The 16,695-nt window shown below is 44.6% G+C and overlaps 1 protein-coding gene across 1 annotated transcript; it reads right to left on the bottom strand.

Moving 5' to 3' along the window:
• Nucleotides 1-10,313: 10,313 nt before the first annotated feature.
• LOC127917591 (uncharacterized) lies at nucleotides 10,314-10,704 on the bottom strand (the record flags this gene model as incomplete). The annotated part of the gene is made up of 1 exon (XM_052500617.1): nucleotides 10,314-10,704. A coding segment is annotated over one exon (391 nt), but the record flags the coding sequence as incomplete, so codon positions are not given.
• Nucleotides 10,705-16,695: the final 5,991 nt, after the last annotated feature.

The following is a 16,695-nucleotide window of genomic DNA, read 5'->3' as shown; positions in this document are numbered from 1 at the left end:
GGAGGATGAGGGCTGCAGTAGGTATCTCAGATAGGGGGAGTGAACAGGTGTTGTATGTGGAGGATGAGGGCTGCAGTAGGTATCTCAGATAGGGGGAGTGAACAGGTGTTGTATGTGGAGGATGAGGGCTGCAGTAGGTACCTCAGATAGGGGGAGTGAACAGGTGTTGTATGTGGAGGATGAGGGCTGCAGTAGGTATCTCAGATAGGGGGGAGTGAACAGGTGTTGTATGTGGAGGATGAGGGCTGCAGTAGGTACCTCAGATAGGGGGATGTGTTCGCTTTGGGGACCTTGAACAGATGGGGTGAAAGAGGAAACCAAGTCTAGATTTAACTTTAGCCTGCAGCTTTGATATGTGCTGAGAGAAGGACAGTGTACTTACTGTCTAGCCATACTCCCAAATGCGTGTATGAGGTGATGACCTCAGGCTCTAAACCCTCAGAGGTAGTAATAACACCTGTGGGGAGAGGGGCATTCTTCTTACCAAACCACATGACCTTTGTTTTGGAGTGGTTCAGAACAAGGTTAAGGGCTTAAGTTAAGGGTTAAGGGCTTAAGTTAAGGGTTAAGGGCTTAAGTTAAGGGTTAAGGGCTTAAGTTAAGGGTTAAGGGCTTAAGTTAAGGGTTAAGGGCTTAAGTTAAGGGTTAAGGGTGTCAAGCCACAACATACGTGTTTCCAGCAGCAGACTATGATGGATCAGAAGCTGCACTGAAGTCTAACAAGACAACCGCCACAATAGTTTAACAATACAGACCCATAATAGTCTAACAAGACAACCCCCACAATAGTTTAACAATACAGACCCATAATAGTCTAACAAGACAACCCCCACAATAGTTTAACTGTCAATTTCTCTCAGCCAATCATCAGTCATTCAAATCAAATCAAATTGTATTGGTTACATACACATGGTTACCAGATGTTATTGGTTACATACACATGGTTACCAGATGTTATTGGTTACATACACATGGTTACCAGATGTTATTGGTTACATACACATGGTTACCAGATGTTATTGGTTACATACACATGGTTACCAGATGTTATTGGTTACATACACATGGTTACCAGATGTTATTGGTTACATGGTTACCAGATGTTATTGGTCACATGGTTAGCAGATGTTATTGGTCACATACACATGGTTACCAGATGTTATTGGTCACATGCACATGGTTAGCAGATGTTATTGGTCACATACACATGGTTACCAGATGTTATTGGTCACATGGTTAGCAGATGTTATTGGTCACATACGCATGGTTAGCAGATGTTATTGGTCACATACACATGGTTACCAGATGTTATTGGTCACATACACATGGTTAGCAGATGTTATTGGTCACATACACATGGTTAGCAGATGTTATTGGTCACATGGTTAGCAGATGTTATTGGTCACATGGTTAGCAGATGTTATTGGTCACATACGCATGGTTAGCAGATGTTATTGGTCACATACACATGGTTACCAGATGTTATTGGTCACATACACATGGTTAGCAGATGTTATTGGTCACATACACATGGTTAGCAGATGTTATTGGTCACATGGTTAGCAGATGTTATTGGTCACATGGTTAGCAGATGTTATTGGTCACATACACATGGTTACCAGATGTTATTGGTCACATGCACATGGTTAGCAGATGTTATTGGTCACATACACATGGTTACCAGATGTTATTGGTCACATGGTTAGCAGATGTTATTGGTCACATACGCATGGTTAGCAGATGTTATTGGTCACATGGTTACCAGATGTTATTGGTCACATGGTTAGCAGAAGTTATTGGTCACATACACATGGTTAGCAGATGTTATTGGTCACATGGTTACCAGATGTTATTGGTCACATGGTTAGCAGATGTTATTGGTCACATACACATGGTTACCAGATGTTATTGGTCACATGGTTAGCAGATGTTATTGGTCACATACACATGGTTACCAGATGTCATTGGTCACGTGCTTAGCAGATGTTATTGGTCACATACACATGGTTACCAGATGTTATTGGTCACATACACATGGTTACCAGATGTTTTTGGTCACATACACATGGTTACCAGATGTTATTGGTCACATGGTTAGCAGATGTTATTGGTCACATGGTTACCAGATGTTATTGGTCACATACACATGGTTACCAGATGTTATTGGTCACATGGTTACCAGATGTTATTGGTCACATACACATGGTTACCAGATGTTATTGGTCACATGGTTAGCAGATGTTATTGGACACATACACATAGTTACCAGATGTTATTGGTCACATACACATGGTTACCAGATGTTATTGGTCACATGGTTACCAGATGTTATTGGACACATACACATGGTTACCAGATGTTATTGGTTACATACACATAGTTACCAGATGTTATTGGTCACATACACATGGTTAGCAGATGTTATTGGTCACATACACATGGTTAGCAGATGTTATTGGTCACATACACATGGTTACCAGATGTTATTGGTCACATACACATGGTTACCAGATGTTATTGGTCACATGGTTAGCAGATGGTATTGGTCACATGGTTAGCAGATGTTATTGGTCACATACACATGGTTAACAGATGTTATTGGTCACATACACATGGTTAGCAGATGTTATTGGTCACATACACATGGTTACCAGATGTTATTGGTCACATACACATGGTTACCAGATGTTTTTGGTCACATACACATGGTTACCAGATGTTATTGGTCACATACACATGGTTAGCAGATGTTATTGGTCACATGGTTAGCAGATGTTATTGGACACATACACATGGTTAGCAGATGTTATTGGTCACATGGTTAGCAGCTGTTATTGGTCGCATGGTTACCAGATGTTATTGGACACATACACATGGTTAGCAGATGGTATTGGTCACATACACATGGTTACCAGATGTTATTGGTCACATACACATGGTTACCAGATGTTATTGGTCACATACACATGGTTACCAGATGTTATTGGTCACATACACATGGTTACCAGATGTTTTTGGTCACATGGTTAGCAGATGTTATTGGTCACATACACATGGTTACCAGATGTTATTGGTCACATGGTTAGCAGATGTTATTGGTCACATGGTTATCAGATGTTATTGGTCACATGGTTAGCAGATGTTATTGGTCACATGGTTAGCAGATGTTATTGGTCACATACACATGGTTACCAGATGGTATTGGTCACATGGTTACCAGATGTTATTGGTCACATACACATGGTTACCAGATGTTATTGGACACATACACATGGTTAGCAGATGTTATTGGTCACATACACATGGTTACCAGATGTTATTGGTCACATACACATGGTTACCAGATGTTATTGGTCACATACACATGGTTACCAGATGTTATTGGTCACATACACATGGTTAGCAGATGTTATTGGTCACATACACATGGTTACCAGATGGTATTGGTCACATGGTTACCAGATGTTATTGGTCACATACACATGGTTACCAGATGTTATTGGTCACATACACATGGTTAGCAGATGTTATTGGTCACATGGTTACCAGATGTTATTGGTCACATGGTTACCAGATGTTATTGGACACATACACATGGTTACCAGATGTTATTGGTCACATGGTTACCAGATGTTATTGGTCACATACACATGGTTAGCAGATGGTATTGGTCACATGGTTACCAGATGTTATTGGTCACATGGTTACCAGATGTTATTGGACACATACACATGGTTACCAGATGGTATTGGTCACATGGTTACCAGATGTTATTGGTCACATACACATGGTTACCAGATGTTATTGGTCACATACACATGGTTAGCAGATGGTATTGGTCACATGGTTACCAGATGTTATTGGTCACATGGTTACCAGATGTTATTGGACACATACACATGGTTACCAGATGTTATTGGTCACATGGTTACCAGATGTTATTGGTCACATACACATGGTTACCAGATGTTATTGGTCACATACACATGGTTACCAGATGTTATTGGTCACATACACATGGTTAGCAGATGTTATTGGTCACATACACATGGTTAGCAGATGGTATTGGTCACATGGTTACCAGATGTTATTGGTCACATGGTTACCAGATGTTATTGGACACATACACATGGTTACCAGATGTTATTGGTCACATGGTTACCAGATGTTATTGGACACATACACATGGTTAGCAGATGTTATTGCGAGTGTAGCATAATGCTTGTGCTTCTACATGTGTGTAAGTGCTGTGCTTGTTGAGTATCCTTCCCTATCAGCATGCTGAAAGTCTGTTTGTCTATTTGTTTACAAATAGCATTGTATCTGGTCAAACACCATTTTTTCCTACAGTTTACAAAGTGTTGGTAACAGTCTGATTGGTCGGCTATTTTACCCAGCAATGGGGGCTTTACTATTCTTGGGTAGCAGAATGACTTGGTTCCCTCCAGGCCTGGAGGCGCACACTTTCTAGTAAGCTTAAATTGAAAATATGGCAAATAGGAGTGGCAATATTGTCCCCTATCATCCTCAGTCATTTTCCATCCAAGTTGTTAGACCCCGGTGGGTTGTCTTTGTTGATAAACAATCTTTTGTTCACCTCTTCCACACTGACTTTACGGAATTCAAAAGTATAATTCTAGTCTCTCATAATTTGGTCAGATATACTTGGATGTATAGTGGCAGTGTTTGTTGCTGGCATGTCATGTTGGCAATATCAGTGGGTTTTGTAGCTTCTGTAGCTCAGTTGGTAGAGCATGGCGCTTGTAACGCCAGGGTAGTGGGTTCGATTCCCGGGACCACCCATACGTAGAATGTATGCACACATGACTGTAAGTCGCTTTGGATAAAAGCGTCTGCGAAATGGCATATATTGTAATGAATGAACCATCTGATTCAATGAATGATGGAGCTGAGTTATCTTTTTTCCCAAACATTTCATTTAAGGTGCCCCAAAGCTTTTTTACTATCGTTCTTTATTTCATTTATCTTGGTTTCACAGTGTAGTTTCTTCTTTTTATTCAGTTTTATTCAGTTTAGTCACATGATTTCTCAATGTGCAGGACGTTTAACAATGGGTTGTGCAGCCAGACTTATGTGCCATTCCTTTTGCCTCATCCCTCTCAACCATAAAACATTTTTAATTCCTCATTAATCTAATGGGATTTACCAGTTGTTACAGTCCTTTTCTTAATGGATGCGTGCTTATTAGTAACTGGGATAAGACAATTTCATAAATGTGTTTAGTATACAGTCTGTTTGCTCCTCATTACACACCACGGACCAACAAATATTCTTTACATCAACAACATATGAATCACTACAAAACGTATTGTATGACCTCTTATACACTATATTAGGCCCAGCCTGACCTCTTATACACTATATTAGGCCCAGCCTGACCTCTGATACACTATATTAGGCCCAGCCTGACCTCTTATACACTATATTAGGCCCAGCCTGACCTCTGATACACTATATTAGGCCCAGCCTGACCTCTTATACACTATATTAGGCCCAGCCTGACCTCTTATACACTCACTATATTAGGCCCAGCCTGACCTCTTATACACTATATTAGGCCCAGCCTGACCTCTTATACACTATATTAGGCCCAGCCTGACCTCTGATACCCTATATTAGGCCCAGCCTGACCTCTTATACACTATATTAGGCCCAGCCTGACCCCTTATACACTATATTAGGCCCAGCCTGACCTCTTATACACTATATTAGGCCCAGCCTGACCTCTGATACACTATATTAGGCCCAGCCTGACCTCTTATACACTATATTAGGCCCAGCCTGACCTCTTATACACTATATTAGGCCCAGCCTGACCTCTTATACACTATATTAGGCCCAGCCTGACCTCTTATACACTATATTAGGCCCAGCCTGACCTCTGATACACTATATTAGGCCCAGCCTGACCTCTTATACACTATATTAGGCCCAGCCTGACCTCTGATACACTATATTAGGCCCAGCCTGACCTCTTATACACTATATTAGGCCCAGCCTGACCTCTGATACACTATATTAGGCCCAGCCTGAGCTCTGGAACACTATATTAGGCCCAGCCTGACCTCTTATACACTATATTAGGCCCAGCCTGACCTCTGATACACTATATTAGGCCCAGCCTCTTATACACTATATTAGGCCCAGCCTCTTATACACTATATTAGGCCCAGCCTCTTATACACTATATTAGGCCCAGCCTGACCTCTGATACACTATATTAGGCCCAGCCTGACCTCTTATACACTATATTAGGCCCAGCCTGACCTCTTATACACTATATTAGGCCCAGCCTCTTATACTTATACACTATATAGATTAGGCCCAGCCTGACCTCTGATACACTATATTACACTATATTAGGCCTGACCTCTTATACACTATATTAGGCCCAGCCTGACCTCTTATACACTATATTAGGCCCAGCCTGACCTCTTATACACTATATTAGGCCCAGCCTGACCTCTTATACACTATATTAGGCCCAGCCTGACCTCTTATACACTATATTAGGCCCAGCCTGACCTCTTATACACTATATTAGGCCCAGCCTGACCTCTTATACACTATATTAGGCCCAGCCTGACCTCTTATACACTATATTAGGCCCAGCCTGACCTCTGATACACTATATTAGGCCCAGCCTGACCTCTGATACACTATATTAGGCCCAGCCTGAGCTCTGATACACTATATTAGGCCCAGCCTGACCTCTTATACACTATATTAGGCCCAGCCTGATCTCTTATACACTATATTAGGCCCAGCCTGACCTCTGATACACTATATTAGGCCCAGCCTCTTATACACTATATTAGGCCCAGCCTCTTATACACTATATTAGGCCCAGCCTGACCTCTGATACACTATATTAGGCCCAGCCTGACCTCTTATACACTATATTAGGCCCAGCCTGACCTCTTATACACTAGATTAGGCCCAGCCTCTTATACACTATATTAGGCCCAGCCTGACCTCTTATACACTAGATTAGGCCCAGCCTGACCTCTGATACACTATATTAGGCCCAGCCTGACCTCTTATACACTATATTAGGCCCAGCCTGACCTCTTATACACTATATTAGGCCCAGCCTGACCTCTTATACACTAGATTAGGCCCAGCCTTTGGAGCTTTGCTTTTCCTAGGTATGGCTACTATATTGTGATCACTACATCTGATGGATCTGGATTCTGCCTTAAAGCACATTTCATGAATACATCAATACATGTGGATGATTTCATTCCTGTGCTGTTTGTAACTACCCTGGTAGGTTGACTGATAACCTGAACCAGGTTGCAGGCACTGGTTACAGTTAGAATCTTTTTCTTTAGTGGGCAGCTTGATGAAAGTCAGTCAGTATTAAGGTCACCCGGAAAATGTTGATATCCCATACATTATCAAGCATTTCACACTTGTCATCCAGATACTGACTGTTAGCACTTGGTGGTCTATAGCAGCTTCCCACCAGAATGGGCTTTAGTTGAGGCAGATTAACCTGTAGCCATTATTACTCCAACAGTATTTATAATAATAATAATATATGCCATTTAGCAGACGCTTTTATCCAAAGCGACTTACAGTCATGTGTGCATACATTCTACGTATGGGTGGTCCCGGGAATCGAACCCACTACCCTGGCGTTATAAGCGCCATGCTCTACCAACTGAGCTACAGAAGGACCACGAAATCACATGAGATCCTCTCTAAGCTTTACAGGAATGTTGTTCTGAATATAAACATCAACACCTCCACTATTGGCATTTCTGTATTTTCTGTAAATGTTATAGCCTTGTATTGCTGCCACTGTATCACCAAAGGTATTATCTATGTGAGTTTCAGAGATAGATAGATAGAATATGAATGTCATCTGTTACTAACAAATGATTGATTTCATGAACCTTGTTTCTTAAGCTACATATGTTAACGTGGGCTATTTTGAGCATTTTTCTTCCGGGATGCTTACTGTTTTCATTGCTTTACTGTGAAGCTTAGCAGCAGTAGATGTGCTCATGTTATTTATGTTAGTGCAGGGTGAGAACCTAGCATCACAATGGTAGGGATTAACTGAGCTGGGCGTGAGTCATTAAGTCATTGTTTCAACGTAGCCTTATAATGCTGTGAAGCTTAGCAGCAGTAGATGTGCTCATGTTATTTATGTCATGTACCTCTTTAAGGAATACCTAGGATAGGATAAGTAATCCTTCTCACCCCCCTTTTAAGATTTAGATGCACTATTGTAAAGTGACTGTTCTACTGGATGTCATAAGGTGAATGCACCAATTTGTAAGTCGCTCTGGATAAGAGCGTCTGCTAAATGACTTAAATGAATGTAAATGTTATGTTAGTTCAGGGTGAGCTGCACACAGTAGACTTCCTATAGGACACACCACCTCAGTGCTAACAGTATAACTCTGGTTCATAGACACATGATTACTGCATTACAACAGCTGTAGGATCAGTAGAGGCATTCAGGGTAGTTAGAGGGACATACATTAGGTTACACTGTGTCTACTGACACCCCTGGTATAATGTACATTTACTGAAGCATTATGACAATTCAGCGACACAATGGTAGAGATTAACTGAGCTGGGCTTGGGTCATTAAGTCATTGTCTCAACGCAGCCTTATAATGCTGTGAAAGGATCCAGGAACCCAAATGATTTGGGTGGATCCAATCCTCCTTATAATGCTGTGTAAGGATCCAGGAACCCAAATGATTTGTGTGGATCCAATCCTCCTTATAAAATGTGTTTTGTTTCCAAAAGGCATCGAAATGGTCAACTAAGAGAGAGAATCCTGCTATAGCGTTCGATGTGTTCAAGTAGTAGGCACTACGGCCCCAGACACAGGCCCCAGACACAGGCCCCAGATACAGGCCCCAGACACAGGCCCCAGACACAGGCCCCAGACACAGGCCCCAGACACAGGCCCCAGACACAGGCCCCAGACACAGGCCCCAGACACAGGCCCCAGACACAGTCCCCAGACACAGGCCCCAGACACAGGCCCCAGACACAGGCCCCAGACACAGGCCCCAGACACAGGCCCCAGACACAGGCCCCAGACAGGCCCCAGACACAGGCCGCAGACACAGGCCGCAGACACAGGCCCCAGACACAGGCCCCAGACACAGGCCCCAGACACAGGCCCCAGACACAGGCCCCAGACACAGGCCCCAGACACAGGCCCCAGACACAGGCCCCAGACACAGGCCCCAGACACAGGCCCCAGACACAGGCCCCAGACACAGGCCCCAGACACAGGCCCCAGACACAGGCCCCAGACACAGGCCCCAGACACAGGCCCCAGATACAGGCCCCAGACACAGGCCCCAGACACAGGCCCCAGACACAGGCCCCAGACACAGGCCCCAGACAGACAGGCCCCAGACACAGGCCCCAGACACAGGCCCCAGACACAGGCCCCAGACACAGGCCCCAGACACAGGCCCCAGACACAGGCCGCAGACACAGGCCCCAGACACAGGCCCCAGACACAGGCCCCAGACACAGGCCCCAGACACAGGCCCCAGACACAGGCCCCAGACACAGGCCGCAGACACAGGCCCCAGACACAGGCCCCAGACACAGGCCCCAGACACAGGCCCCAGACACAGGCCCCAGACACAGGCCCCAGACACAGGCCCCAGACACAGGCAGCAGACACAGGCAGCAGACACAGGCAGCAGACACAGGCAGCAGACACAGGCCCCAGACACAGGCCCCAGACACAGGCCCCAGACACAGGCAGCAGACACAGACCCCAGACACAGGCCCCAGACACAGGCCCCAGACACAGGCAGCAGACACAGGCCCCAGACACAGGCCCCAGATACAGGCCCCAGACACAGGCCCCAGACACAGGCCCCAGACACAGGCCCCAGACACAGGCCCCAGACACAGGCAGCAGACACAGGCCCCAGACACAGGCAGCAGACACAGACCACAGACACAGGCCCCAGACACAGGCCCCAGACACAGGCCCCAGACACAGGCAGCAAACACAGACCCCAGACACAGGCCCCAGACACAGGCCCCAGACACAGGCCGCAGACACAGGCCGCAGACACAGGCAGCAGACACAGGCAGCAGACACACGCAGCAGACACAGGCCCCAGACACAGGCCGCAGACACAGGCAGCAGACACAGGCAGCAGACACAGGCAGCAGACACAGGCCCCAGACACAGGCAGCAGACACAGACCCCAGACACAGGCCCCAGACACAGGCAGCAGACACAGGCCCCAGACACAGGCCCCAGACACAGGCAGCAGACACAGGCCCCAGACACAGGCCCCAGACACAGGCCGCAGACACAGGCAGCAGACACAGGCCGCAGACACAGGCCGCAGACACACGCCGCAGACACAGGCCGCAGACACAGGCAGCAGACACAGGCCGCAGACAGGCCGCAGACACAGGCCGCAGACAGGCCGCAGACACAGGCCGCAGACACAGGCCGCAGACACAGGCCGCAGACACAGGCAGCAGACACAGGCAGCAGACACAGGCCGCAGACAGGCCGCAGACACAGGCCGCAGACACAGGCCGCAGACACAGGCCCCAGACACAGGCAGCAGACACAGGCAGCAGACACAGGCAGCAGACACAGGCAGCAGACACAGGCCGCAGACACAGGCAGCAGACACAGGCCGCAGACAGTAGAAGTAGATACAGCTCCTACAGAACACAGGCCGCAGCGAAGTAGATACAGCTCCTACAGAAGTGAAGTAGATACAGCTCCTACAGAAGTGAAGTAGATACAGCTCCTACAGAAGCGAAGTAGATACAGCTCCTACAGAAGTGAAGTAGATACAGCTCCTACAGAAGTGAAGTAGATACAGCTCCTACAGAAGCGAAGTAGATACAGCTCCTACAGAAGTGAAGTAGATACAGTTCCTACAGAAGTGAAGTAGATACAGTTCCTACAGAAGCAGAGTAGATACAGCTCCTACAGAAGTGAAGTAGATACAGTTCCTACAGAAGTGAAGTAGATACAGTTCCTACAGAAGTGAAGTAGATACAGCTCCTACAGGAGTGAAGTAGATACAGCTCCTACAGGAGTGAAGTAGATACAGCTCCTACAGGAGTGAAGTAGATACAGTTCCTACAGAAGCGAAGTAGATACAGCTCCTACAGAAGCGAAGTAGATACAGCTCCTACAGAAGTGAAGTAGATACAGCTCCTACAGAAGCGAAGTAGATACAGTTCCTACAGAAGCAGAGTAGATACAGCTCCTACAGAAGTGAAGTAGATACAGCTCCTACAGAAGCTGGAACCGTTCATTTGAACTTCACAAAAACAAGTTCGGTATTCGTATTTAATGAATAACGGTTTTGTTTTATTCAAAAATAACAAACCAAGTGTTTTCCAGCATCTGGAATCGTGTCGAAGAACTTGAGAACAGAAGGATAAGGATTTGGGTTTGACGACAGGCACGAATTCGAAATTGAATGAACCCATCGCAGTTTAACCTGATGAGAATAGGCCCCCCTCATCCGCTTCTTACGATCTACAGCCCGGGACAAGGTACTTAAAGCAGCGAAAGAAAAGAGGGATGTTCAGTGGGAAGACTGCCGGCAGTCTTTTTTATCCCGGACCTGTCCAAGGAACTGGCAATGAAGAGGAAGAAGTTTGCAACGGCGAAGAAACAATTACACGAGAAGAACATCAGGCGCACAGTAGCTTTCCCAGAGACCCGGCTCTTTACTTGGAAGGAAAAGAAAATGATTTTCAAGGACAACGTGGAGGCAAAGAAATTATTGTTAGAGAGAGGGTGTTTAGCCTTGATAGACAAAACGAGACAAGGTAAAATATAACTGGAATTGTATACTGTTTACTATACAAATGAAGGGAGCCTATATGTTTGCGGGAGCTTTTCAAGGGCCTCATGGACCATAAGGAAATTTGAGTTGAGACTGCATGTTATCTTCTGTAGCATCAAAGACAATTGATCGATTGACTCATCGAGAAGCAATGTTACATTCCTAGTTGTTTTATTTTCGGATTGGTTTTCTATGTTTATTTACACTGTTTTATCGTACAGCTGGAGCATATATTGTGACATGTTATATAATGCTGTTCATTAGAGTTGTCACCTTAAAACTTCTCAGAGTAAATATGGCTAATGGTTATGTAAACATAATCTCTTGGAATATACAGTTGAAGTTAAAATACACCTTAGCCAAGTAAAACATTCCCTGTCTTAGGTCAGTAAGGATCACCACTTTATTTTAAGAATGTGAAATGTCAGAATAATCATAGAGAGAATGATTTATTTCAGCTTTTATTTCTTTCATCACATTCCCAGTGGGTCAGAAGTTTACATACCCAATTAGTATTTTGTAGCATTAGCTTTAAATTGTTTAACTCGAGTCAAACGTTTCGGGAAGCCTTCCACAAGCTTCCCACAATAAGTTGGGTGAATTTTGGCCCATTCCCCCTGACAGAGCTGGTGTAACTGAGTCAGATTTGTAGGCCTCCTTGCTTGCACACGCTTTTTCAGTTCTGCCCACAAATGTTCTATAGGGTTGAGGTCAGGGCTTTGTGATGGCCACTCCAATATCTTGACTTTGTTGTCCTTCAGCCATTTTGCCACAACTTTGAAAGTATGCTTGGGGTCTTGTCCATTTGGAAGACCCATTTGCGACCAAGCTTTAACTTCCTGACTGATGTCTTGAGTTGTTGCTTCAATATATCCACATCATTTTCTTTTGTCATCTTGCCATCCATTTTGTGAAGTGCACCAGTCCCTCCTGCAGCAAAGCACCCCCACAGCATGATGCTGCCACCTCCGTGCTTCACGGTTGGGATGGTGCTCTTCGGCTTGCAAGCCACCCCCTTTTTCCTCCAAACATAACAATGGTCATTATGGCCAAACAGTTCTATTTTTGTTTCATCAGACCAGAGGACATTTCTCCAAAAAGTATGATCTTTGTCCCCATGTGCAGTTGCAAACCATAGTCAGGCTTTTTTATGGCGGTTTTGGAGCAGTGGCTTCTTCCTTGCTGAGCGCCCTTTCAGGTTATGTTGATATAGGACTCGTTTTACTGTGGATATAAATACTTTTGTACCTGTTTCCTTCAGCATCTTCACAAGGTCCTTTGCTGTTGTTCTGTGATTGATTTGCACTTTTTGCACCAAAGTACGTTCATCTCTAGGAGACAGAACGCGTCTCCTTCCTGAGCGGTATGACGGCTGCCTGGTCCCATGGTGTTTATACTTGTGTACTATTCTTTGTACAGATGAACGTGGTACCTTCAGGCGATTGGACATTTCTCCCAAGGATGAACCAGACTTGAGGTCTTGGCTGATTTCTTTAGGTTTTCCCATGATGTGAAGCAAAGCGTCATAGAGTTTGAAGGTAGGCCTTGAAATACATCCACAGGTAGACCTCCAATTGACTCAAATGATGTCAATTAGCCTATCAGAAGCTTCTAAAGCCATGGCATCATTTTCAGGAATTTTCCAAGCTGTTTAAAGGCACAGTCAACTTAGTGTATGTAAACTTCTGACCCACTTGAATTGTGATACAGTGAATTATAACTGAAATAATCTGTCTGTAAACAATTGTTGGAAAAATGACTTTTGTCATTGTCACGCTCTGACCATAGAGAGCCCTTGGTTCTCTATGGTGTAGTGTTCTAGCTCAATATTTCTATGTTGGTGTTTTGTGTGGTTCCCAATTAGAGACAGCTGGTAAATCATATTTAGGTAGCCATTTCCCACCTGTGTTTGTGGGATATTGTTTTGTGTTTGTGGGATATTGTTTTGTGTTTGTGGGATATTGTTTTGTGTTTGTGGGATATTGTTTTGTGTTTGTGGGATATTGTTTTGTGTTTGTGGGATATTGTTTTGTGTTTGTGGGATATTGTTTTGTGTTTGTGGGATATTGTTTTGTGTTTGTGGGATATTGTTTTGTGTTTGTGGGATATTGTTTCACGTTTCATTATTGGTGTATTGTTTTTGTTTAAAGTTTCACCGTAATAAAGATGTGGAACTTCAATCACGCTGCGCCTTACGACGGTCCGCTCATTACGACGATGATTGTGACAGTCATGCACAAGGTAGATGTCCTAACCGACTGGCCAAAACTATAGTTTGTTAACAAGAAATTTGTGGAGTGGTTGAAAAAACAAGTTTTAATGACTCCAACATAAGCGTATGTAAACTTCCGACTTCAACTGTACATATACTACCTCAACTAACCGGTGCCCCCGCACATTGACTCTGTACCGGTACCCCACTGTATATATAGTCTTGCTATTGTTATTTTACTGCCTCTCTTTAATTACTTGTTACTTTTATCTCTTATTTTTATCCATATTTTTTAAAACTGTTGGTTAGGGGCTCGTAAGTAAGCATTTCACTGTAAGGTCCTGTCGTATTCAATTTGATTTGATTTTCCTTCCCCACAGAGAATATGACTTCATAGCTGGGAGAATAAAACACTTTATAAATCCAATGCAATTAAGTCACTGATTAACCATAAACTGTTTTTCCACCTGGTATTCTAGAACCCACCTCACAAGTCTCCGAGGACGTAATGTTACCATGGAAACTGGAGAAACAAAGTGTTGCTAAGATGGGTTGGTATCCTACTCACTCTTCAAGGCCAAATCAAACCTCCTCCTTTCTCTCTATTTTCTCAAACTTTAATGTTCTCTCTCTCTCTTCTCTCTCTTCTCTCTGTTTCACTCCTCTCTCTTCTCTTTCTTCTCTCTCTGTTTCATTCCCTCTCTCTTCTCTCTTCTCTCTCTGTTTCCTCCCTCTCTCTTCTCTCTCTCTTCTCTCTCTGTTTCACTCCCTCTCTCTTCTCTCTCTCTCTTCTCTCTCTGTTTCACTCCTCTCTCTTCTCTTCTCTCTCTGTTTCACTCCCTCTCTCTTCTCTCCTTTCTCTGTTTCACTCCCTCTCTCTTCTCTCCTTTCTCTGTTTCACTCCCTCTCTCTTCTCTCCTTTCTCTGTTTCACTCCCTCTCTCTTCTCTCTCTTCTCTCTCTGTTTCACTCTCTCTCTCTTCTCTCTCTGTTTCACTCCCTCTCTCTTCTCTCTCTTCTCTCTCTGTTTCACTCCCTCTCTCTTCTCTCCTTTCTCTGTTTCACTCCCTCTCTCTTCTCTCTCTGTTTCACTCCCTCTCTCTTCTCTCTCTTCTTTCTCTGTTTCACTCCCTCTCTCTTCTCTCTCTTCTTTCTCTTTCACTCCCTCTCTCTTCTCTCTCTCTTCTCTCTGTTTCACTCCCTCTCTCTTCTCTCTTCTCTCTCTGTTTCACTCCCTCTCTCTTCTCTCTCTCTTCTCTCTGTTTCACTCCCTCTCTCTTCTCTCTCTTCTCTCTCTTCTCTCTCTGTTTCACTCCCTCTTCTCTCCTTTCTCTGTTTCACTCCCTCTCTCTTCTCTCTCTCTTCTCTCTCTGTTTCACTCCCTCTCTCTTCTCTCCTTTCTCTGTTTCACTCCTCTCTCTTCTCTCTCTTCTTTCTCTGTTTCACTCCCTCTCTCTTTTCTCTCTCTGTTTCACTCCCTCTCTCTTCTCTCTTCTCTCTCTGTTTCACTCCCTCTCTCTTCTCTCTTCTCTCTCTGTTTCACTCCCTCTCTCTTCTCTCTCTCTTCTCTCTCTGTTTCACTCCCTCTCTCTTCTCTCTCTTCTCTCTCTGTTTCACTCCCTCTCTCTTCTCTCTCTTCTCTCTCTGTTTCACTCCCTCTCTCTTCTCTCCTTTCTCTGTTTCACTCCCTCTCTCTTCTCTCCTTTCTCTGTTTCACTCCCTCTCTCTTCTTCTCTCCTTTCTCTGTTTCACTCCCTCTCTCTTCTCTCTCTCTTCTCTCTCTGTTTCACTCTCTCTCTCTTCTCTCTCTGTTTCACTCCCTCTCTCTTCTCTCTCTTCTCTCTCTGTTTCCTCCCTCTCTCTTCTCTCCTTTCTCTGTTTCACTCCCTCTCTCTTCTCTCTCTGTTTCACCCTCTCTCTTCTCTCTCTTCTTTCTCTGTTTCACTCCCTCTCTCTTCTCTCTCTTCTTTCTCTGTTTCACTCCCTCTCTCTTCTCTCTCTCTTCTCTCTGTTTCACTCCCTCTCTCTTCTCTCTTCTCTCTCTGTTTCACTCCCTCTCTCTTCTCTCTCTCTTCTCTCTGTTTCACTCCCTCTCTCTTCTCTCTCTTCTCTCTCTTCTCTCTCTGTTTCACTCCCTCTCTTCTCTCCTTTCTCTGTTTCACTCCCTCTCTCTTCTCTCTCTCTTCTCTCTCTGTTTCACTCCCTCTCTCTTCTCTCCTTTCTCTGTTTCACTCCCTCTCTCTTCTCTCTCTTCTTTCTCTGTTTCACTCCCTCTCTCTTCTCTCTCTCTTCTCTCTCTGTTTCATTCCTCTCTCTTCTCTCTCTCTCTCTCTGTTTCACTCCCTCTCTCTTCTCTCTCTTCTTTCTCTATTTCACTCCCTCTCTCTTCTCTCTCTTCTCTCTCTCTTCTCTCTCTGTTTCACCCTCTCTCTCTTCTCTCTCTGTTTCACTCCCTCTCTTCTCTCTCTTTTCTCTCTCTGTTTCACTCCCTCTCTTCTCTCTCTTCTCTCTCTCTTCTCTCTCTGTTTCACTCCCTCTCTCTTCTCTCTCTTCTCTCTCTCTTCTTTCTCTGTTTCACTCCTCTCTCTTCTCTCTCTTCTCTCTGTTTCACTCCCTCTCTCTTCTCTCCTCTCTC

The sequence above is a fragment of the Oncorhynchus keta genome, unplaced genomic scaffold (genome assembly GCF_023373465.1).
Source record: "Oncorhynchus keta strain PuntledgeMale-10-30-2019 unplaced genomic scaffold, Oket_V2 Un_contig_1170_pilon_pilon, whole genome shotgun sequence".
NCBI classification, from domain to species: Eukaryota; Metazoa; Chordata; class Actinopteri; order Salmoniformes; family Salmonidae; genus Oncorhynchus; species Oncorhynchus keta.
The sequence above is the reverse complement of the archived record's forward strand: the minus strand, read 5'-3'. Positions and strand labels throughout refer to the sequence as shown.